This window comes from Prenolepis imparis, unplaced genomic scaffold, assembly GCF_030444845.1.
Source record: "Prenolepis imparis isolate NDT839.2.m4 unplaced genomic scaffold, iyPreImpa1.0 SCAF_167, whole genome shotgun sequence".
Taxonomy (NCBI): Eukaryota; Metazoa; Arthropoda; class Insecta; order Hymenoptera; family Formicidae; genus Prenolepis; species Prenolepis imparis.
Window position 1 is genome coordinate 45942 of NW_028141325.1, and position 8445 is coordinate 54386.

Consider the following 8445-nt stretch of genomic DNA (forward strand, 5'->3'; position numbering starts at 1 on the left):
GGGCGCTCAGCATCATTCGTGCTTGTACGACCACACCGAAATTCAGTGAACCACTTGTGAACCATTCCATGCGACGGAGCAGAGTCCCCATAATACTTTTTTAGCTTTTCTTTAGTTTCCTTAATGGTTTTTCCACGCAAAAAGTAATGTTTTATTAGCACACGAAATTCACTTTTTTCCATTTTAGCAAAAAACACAAACTTATCCGCTTTAGAACGCTGTCAAAAAATTTCTATTTGACAGATCTACTTGAAACTTGGTGTGTATACTTAAATAAGATGGTAAATATCAGAAATAAAATTAGATTGCGATTTGAGTGCCATATCTTGTAAAAGTCACTGACTTATCGAACTGCCCTCGTATATATAGGGGTGAAATGTGGCCCCGCATGTTCAGTATCTGGCTGACATGCGGTGGGTCCCAGGTTCGAATCCTGTTCGAACCAATCACCCCATATGCCTGCTCGGGACTGATGGAAGGAAAAACGGTGTCGGTGAGAGAGAGGGAGAGCAGGATGACGTGGGGGCGGTGCCCCCCTGCGTCACAACCGGGAAAGGACCGCACGACCAATTCGCGGGGGAGAGTATCCTCCTTTCGGGGAGGACGCTCTCCTGAGAAGGTAGGGCCAGGGGATGGCAAGAAGTCATGCTCGGCAGTTCCTTGCCATCCCCATAAACGCCAGCGAAGGCACCCGCTGTGGTTTTAGTGAGGTAGGTCTTGGACCCCATCGTCGATCCACACGTGGATCGATGATGGGGGACAAGGAGTCCCACATAACCCTCATCCCCTACCCGGGGGTGAATGGTACCATGAGGTTTCCACAGCGCAAAAAAAAAAAAAAAAAAAAAGGGGGTCTGACATAACACACTCCGCGTTAAATTTTAAAGTCTGTCCCGTTCTGTGCAATAAAATGAAGGACAGAGTCTCAGGCATTAATTATGAATAAAATGACTGGCAGTTTTGAAGATTTGCGCATTTGTCACGTCAACTGTCAGTCATTGCTTGCGCACTTTGACGAATTCAATCTGTTTTTTATCAATTCAGGATATCATATAATATGTTTGTCTGAGACATGGTTAAAGCCTGCGATTCTAGACAGCATGGTAAGAGTGCCGGGATACTCCCTGTTTAGGTACGATAGAGAGGGAAGACAGGGGGGAGGAGTGGCTTTCTATCTGTCGGATACACTCAGAGCGGTGATATTAAAACAGTCATTTACGGATGCGCATTATAAAAAGCCTGAATTCTTAATCGCTGAGATTATAATTGACAATAGGAGCAAGCTTCTTCTCTCTGTGGTCTATAGACCCCCTAACTGCGGATATCTGCACGAATTTGAAAACCAGTTCCTCGATCTACAGGTCAACTATATTCACTCAATCATTCTGGGCGACTTTAATACCGATATGAATCAGGTTACATATGATAGGACACAACTCTGCAACTTTATAGAGACTTCGAGCATGTTTATGGTCCCCTACGAGTCTACACACCATCTGCGCAATTCAAGTACGCTATTGGATCTGTGCATAGTAGATGACGCTAATAAACTGGTCAACTATGGACAGGAGGCTGTCCCGTTCTTGTCAGCACACGATCTAATTAGCATTACATATGGCATACGAATAGAGAGGCGCTCACTCCGACAGATAATGTGCAGAAATTTTCAACACTTCAAGGAGGATGATTTCTTTGCGGATGTAAAAGCATGTGACTGGACCGACCTCCTGTCTACGGACAGCCTAGAGGAGAAGGTGAAAATCTTCAACGAAAAACTTCTTAGATGCTTAGATAAGCAAGCTCCAGTGCGCACTATTGTGTTCAGGAGACCGCCGGCTCCGTGGTTAACTGAAGAAATAAAAATAGCCATACGAGATCGGAATGTGCTCAGAAGAACATGGAGAAGGAGCAGAAGCGGCGCAGACTACGATGCTTTCAAGATCAAGAGAAATCAGGTGCAGAGTAAAATAAGAACTGCGAAGAAAAATTACTATCTTGCGGTATTTGGTAGAAAAGACAGACCAGACCTAACCTGGAGCAAACTAAGGCACCTAGGGCTTATAAAACAAAAGGAAAACAATTACAGATTAACGCATACTGTAGATGAAATAAACGCTTTCTTCGCTGATGCTGAAAATAATATCGAAAACGATGTTCCTGAGGAGCGAGATGTGTTGGATTGGTCTGACTACACCTTCGATGACACAAGATTTTATTTTAAGCATATTACACCGGATGACATTCTTAAAGCTATTAGGAAAATCAAATCAAATGCAGTAGGGATAGATGGTGTTAGCATAAAACTCATGAGGATGACTCTGACATACATAATGCCCATTATCGACCATCTACTTAACTTCTCTATCACAAATGGTATTGTTCCCTTACTTTGGAAGTCTGCTGTAATTACACCAATACCTAAGATAAAACAGCCGACCTTAATAAGTAAGGTACTTGAAAGAATAGTCTCGGACCAAATAGTGGAATATTTAAACAAAAATGAATTACTAGATCAATGCCAGTTTGCTTACAGAAAAAATACATCTACGCAGACTTGCGTAATAAGAATGTTGGACGACATCAGACAGGCTGCGGATAAGAGAAAAATAACGATATCCGTCTTCTTCGATTTCTCAAAAGCATTCGAGAGTTCAACACCAGATACTCTTAATTAAACTAAGGGCGAAAGGTTTCTCGAATGCAGTAATAAACTGGCTATCCTCATACCTGACTGAAAGAACGCAGGCAGTCAGGGATCGATATAATGATACTACCTCGAATCTGATTTACACTGGAGATGGAGTACCACAGGGGTCGGTTCTGGGGTCCCTACTGTTCGTATTGTATGTGTCGGACATTAAGGATGGTATAGGCAAATGTAAATATAATCTATATGCCGATGATCTGCAATTTATCTACATGAGGAACCATACAACTTGCATAATGGCATTGCTCAGGTCAACAACGATGTTGAAACAATAATCTCCTTAATCTCCTGGTCGAATAAAAACAAACTCTTACTGAATCCTGATAAAACTCAGGCCATCATATTTGGTTCAAGAAAATACATTAATGCAATCAATTTTGACAATCTTCCTAGTATAATGGTGGGAAGTTCGAGGGTCAAGTTTTCGACGAGCATAAAATATCTTGGCGTTAATATTATGAACACGTTATCGTGGAACATACAAGTAACTAGCACTATTAAGAACGTTCGATCGAAACTCTACCAACTAAAAGTATTCAGACATCTTCTGCCTCATGAGCTGAAAATTAAATTGATCATGACACTAATCATGCCACACGTGGACTATTGTTGTGCTGCCCTCACGGACATGACCGATCAGCTCAATGTATGTCTGGGTAAAGCACTGAATGCATGCATAAGGTTTGCATTTGGTGAAAGATGGGACGAACACATCACTCCCTACTACAAGAGATTGCATTGGCTTAAGATAGAGGAACGCAGACGCTACTTCGTGGGAAGATTGATCTTTAGCATCATTCGAACACGACAGCCAGTGATTCTGTATAGGGAGCTCACTCTCAGAACGGAGCACTGTTCACGTGAAACAAGAGCTGCGAGTGACCTTCTTGCAATGCCAAAATGTAGAACAGAGATTTATAGGCGCTCTTTTAGAACGACAGCGTCTAAGCTTTGGAATGAGCTACCTCCTACACTACGTACAGCAAAGTCGACTAATGAATTTAGAAATGAGCTTTACAAGATTCTGCTACAGACATATTAGTTTTTCAGTCCTTATATTAGGCAATTGTTTTTTCTGGCAAGTCCTGTCTCAAGTATGATACGAGGAAACTAGACTATTTTCATGTTAGACTTATATATTGATATGGATGCTGCTAGTATAATCCTACTGTACCGTCGCACTGTTCTTATACTGTCTATTTAACTGCTGTTCTTTTCTTTAATCTGGTACCTCTATACTGTCATAATTTCTTCTGTATTATTTCTCTTAAATTATTTCTTATATTAACATAATTTCTTTAATTTCTTTTGTATTATTTCTTTTACCTATTATTTTTGTATTATCGTTTATTTTTGTGTTATTTTTATATTATCTTTATATTAATCTTATGTTTATCTTTTCTTTACTTGTGTAAATTGTATTTCGTATGTATTAACAAATACTTGTAAACTACTTTGATGGTGCGCTTGAGGGGATTTTATCCCAGGGCGCTGCAATAAATATACGCTTTCTCTCTCTCTCTCTCTCTCTCTCTCTCTCTCTCTCTCTCTCTCTCTCTCTCTCTCTCTCTCTCTCTCTCTCGGTGAGTAGTCGTAAACAGACGTGTTTTATTTTGCTCCGCGGCTAGTACCGATTTCTCTGCTGTTTCGTGCCCTCCGGGGCCTTTTTCTTTCTTATAGGACAGTGTGTCAAGGGCTCTTTTACTTGATTTTCGATACTTGTCTCACCCCTGCTTTGGTCAGTCTCGGCTACCTGCGAATTTCCGGACTTGTGGAAAAATTTTTGACTCGCTCCTTGTACATCTTGTAACGACCGAGGCATTGTTTACTGGGAATCAAAATAAGGTCGTTGAGATGGATTCTGGCGTGGGCGCCGGCGGGCATGCCGACAGTGGCGTAGGAGGAAAGGGGCTTTCAAGGCAGTCATCCGCCGCATCTATGAACTTATCAGGTATGTCAGAGAGATATTTGGATGTGATAAATGCCTCTAGAGTAAATGCGCTTAGGGCAATGATAAATAGGCATAGCGATAGTGTGTCCAAGATTTTGCTTGGCGGAAAGGAGACGCTGGAGAGGCGTGCGACTATCGAGGCCGCGTTTCGGGCGTGTAGAGATGCTTTTACGGAGGTATCGGTGGTTCTTATAAACCTTTTGGATGAAAAGTCGGCATGTTCGGAACTGTCGGCGGGAAACATGGAAAAGGATGGTGGAGGAGGCGTTGGATGTTTTCGTAAATCGCGACGAGTCTTCAGGGGGGGCGTCTGCAGAGAGGGAGCGTCGCATGGTGGCGCATCCTACGCGTCGGTGGCTGGCTCTTCAGGATCAGAGGTTCGGGTTTCGAGTGGACCCACCATTGAATTGTCGGGCACCTCTAGCTTCCTGGTACTGCCGGAGAAGAACAGAATGGATGAATTCGGATCTTCCAGTAGAACTAAGGAGACCTTGTACAAGGTCCTTAAACCTGCTGAATGCGGTCTCAGAGTGAAGAGGGTGACATACGCGCGAGACAACGGCGTCAGGATAGAGGCGTTCTCTCCAGACATTGAGAGAATTAGGGCACATCCGGGCCTCACGGGAGCAGGACTCACAGTGTGTGACAATGTGAAATTAAATCCTACATTAATTGTGCATGGGATTCCTGCAGGAATGTCAGCGGTAGAAATAAGGGATGAGCTCATAGCACAGAATTTGAAGGATGAAGCTGGCAATCTTAAGGTCGTTTATTTATTTAAGCCAAAACTAAATAGAAGCACCACTAGTTGCATCCTTGAGGTGTCACCTGAAGTGCGGAAGACCTTGCTGAGATATGGGAAGATTTACTTGCGCTTTACTGTCTGCTATTTTGCTGATTACGTGAGGGTCATACAATGCTATAGATGCCTTAAGTTCGGGCACATAGCTAAGGATTGCAACGGGGAGCCTGCGTGTGATCACTGCGCTGGGCTGCATGATATGAAGGATTGTAAGAACAAGGATCAACCCCTAAATGTTATAACTGCGAGCGTTTGCACGGATCAATTAAAAATCAAAAGCACACGGCCATGGATGCGGCTAAGTGTCCGATTCTTGGCAGGAAAATTAAGGACAGAATTTTAAACATTAATTATGATTGATTCGACAAATGACCTTGAGGATCTTAATATATGCCATGTAAACTGCCAGTCCCTCTTCGCGCACTTCGATGAGTTTCGGCATTTCTTTAGCAAAGCGGATTTTCACATTATATGCATGTCGGAAACGTGGCTGCGACCGGAGATCTCGGATGATATGGTCAGGTTGCCGGGTTTCTCCCTTTTTAGGTGGGACAGGGTCAGCAGGCATGGCGGCGGAGTGGCATTCTATCTGGCGGACTGTCTTCGTGCGTCAATCCTTGACGTCTCTGCCGTGCCTCTGGCTCCTAGACCGGAGTTCATGATAGCTGAAGTCATTTTCAAGGACTTATCTAAGCTTCTGCTGGCGGTGGTTTACCGGCCGCCGAACACGGGATATCTGAACGAGTTTTTTCATACGTTCTTAGAGCATCAGGTGAATTACAGACACTCGGTCATTCTCGGTGATTTTAATGCCGATATGAATCTGACTACCTTCGATAGTCAACAGTTGACCACTTTCATTTCGTCTTCAAGCCTATATCTGGTTCCGTACCTACCAACTCATCATCTCAGAAATTCCAGCACGCTGCTTGACCTATGTATTATTGACGATGTAGACAAGCTTAAAGGATATGAACAGCATGAAGTGGCATTTTTGTCAGTGCATGACCTTATATCTGTGAAATACGCGATCAAACTGCAGCGTCGCCAGGGAAGATTGGTTGTCTGCAGAGACTGGAGGAACTTTAATGCAGCTTCCTTTAGTGCCGATGTTGGCGGTATTGACTGGACTGATCTGCTGATTTCCGATGACATGGACGACAAGATCACCATTTTCAATACAAAATTACTGCAAGCTTTTGACTCACATGTACCTTTGAAGAGATGGTACTTCAGAAGTCTGCCTGCTCCCTGGCTCACGGATGTTATTCGCTCGGCGATGCGAGTCAGAGATCGTGCTAGAAGAATTTGGCGCAAACACAGGCGTGAGGCAGACTACAACCGTTTCAAGGCCCTGCGCAACAGTGTACAGAATCTTGTGCGCTCTGCGAAACGTGCTTATTACATCGAGGCTTTCAGCCGCGCCGGCAGCTCCGATGAGGTGTGGAGTAGACTGAGAAATTTGGGACTAATCAAGGCAAGGGGCACCGGGGTTCGTCTATTGCATGGGGTTGACGAGCTGAATGAGTTTTTCAGTCGTAGTGAAGAGCATTCTAATGATGGAGGAACGCTCGAAGATATACTTGAAGGGACCTATTACGACGAAAGTTTCCACTGGAGCTATGTAACACCGTTGATGGTTAGGAAAATGATTGTCAGAACCAAATCTAATGCGGAGGGACTGGACGGCATTTCCATGAAACTCTTGAAGCTCACAATGAATTGTCTAATGCCGATCTTGGAGCACCTATTCAACTTCTCTCTCATGACTGGAGCCTACCCTACGCAGTGGAAGTCAGCTCTCATCTGTCCGATGCCGAAAACTAAGCATCCTACTTCGGTACTACATTATCACCCGATTTCGATTCTTCCGGCGCTGTCGACGGCTCTTGAGCGGATTGCCAGCGAGCAGATACGCCAGTATTTGGAGGATTGTGGCTTGTATGATCCTTGTCAGGCCGCCTACCGGGGCGACCACTCAACACAGACATGCATGATACGGATGCTGGATGAGGTCAGACAAGCGGGGGACCGAAGAATGGTCACCATCTCAGCATTTTTTTATTTCTCGAAGGCCTTTGATAGGGTAGATCATTTAAGACTGATCAGGAAGTTAAAGAAATTAAATGTTTCTGATAGTGTTTTGAAGTGGATGCATTCTTATCTTGTGGGACGAAGTCAGGCAGTTAAAGACAACATAGAAGGCACTATCTCATCTCTGTCTCTGGTCGGCTCAGGAGTACCTCAGGGCTCAGTCCTGGGGCCGCTATTATTTACGCTCTATCTGTCGGATTTTAGACAGGTTCTAAAGCATTGCAAATACAACTTATATGCCGACGACCTTCAGGTATACATGCATTGTGAGCCCCGAAATTTGGCGGAGACCGTCCGAGAGATCAATAACGATGTTGAAGCTATCCTGGACTGGACCACGGATAACAATCTCGTCTTAAACGCTGATAAGACTCAGGCCATCATCATGGGTACCCAGAGATACGTTAAGGTTATCGACTACTATACCCAGTATTAGGGTTGATGGAACCGAGATCGAATACTCAACATCTGTTAAGTATCTCGGAGTAATTATCACCAACACTTTGTCTTAGGAGAGACAAGTTACTGGCATAACAAAGAAGATCCACACGATTTTATACCAACTAAAACTCTGTCGACAACTCTTCCCAGAAGCCCTCAAATCTAAATTGGTAATCACACTTATTCATCCTCACATCGACTACTGCTGTGCAGCATTCACGGATATGACAGCTGAACAGAACTTGAAAATTCATAGAGCTCTAAATTTGTGCATAAGGAAACATTTTCAATGCGAAAAGGGATGAACATATAACACCATACTACCAAAGGCTCCGCTGGCTTAAGGTCGATATGCGTAGACACTATCTGGTTGGATGTCTACTATTTGGGATCTTGAAGAAAAAGAAACCGTGCCTTCTCTATTCAAATTTTGAGCGTAGGGTTCTGACA

The 8445-nt window shown here is 43.8% G+C and overlaps 3 protein-coding genes across 3 annotated transcripts; all 3 read left to right on the forward strand.

The window, feature by feature from the left end:
- Positions 1–1100: 1100 nt before the first annotated feature.
- Positions 1101–2675, forward strand: LOC145947859 (uncharacterized). Its single transcript, XM_083057631.1, has one exon. It carries the CDS (start codon positions 1101–1103, stop codon positions 2673–2675), a length of 1575 nt encoding a protein of 524 aa, XP_082913757.1.
- A 429-nt stretch (positions 2676–3104) lies between these two features.
- Positions 3105–3749, forward strand: LOC145947860 (uncharacterized). The gene has a single exon (XM_083057632.1). It carries the CDS (start codon positions 3105–3107, stop codon positions 3747–3749), a length of 645 nt encoding a protein of 214 aa, XP_082913758.1.
- A 2186-nt stretch (positions 3750–5935) lies between these two features.
- LOC145947861 (uncharacterized) lies at positions 5936–7990 on the forward strand. Its single transcript, XM_083057633.1, has one exon. It carries the CDS (start codon positions 5936–5938, stop codon positions 7988–7990), a length of 2055 nt encoding a protein of 684 aa, XP_082913759.1.
- Positions 7991–8445: the final 455 nt, after the last annotated feature.

Bases quoted from the DNA above. Each gene is read 5' to 3' on its own strand.
- LOC145947859 (XM_083057631.1), top strand. From the start codon at position 1,101: ATGGTAAGAGTGCCGGGATACTCCCTGTTTAGGTACGATAGAGAGGGA.
- LOC145947860 (XM_083057632.1), top strand. From the start codon at position 3,105: ATGGTGGGAAGTTCGAGGGTCAAGTTTTCGACGAGCATAAAATATCTT.
- LOC145947861 (XM_083057633.1), top strand. From the start codon at position 5,936: ATGTCGGAAACGTGGCTGCGACCGGAGATCTCGGATGATATGGTCAGG.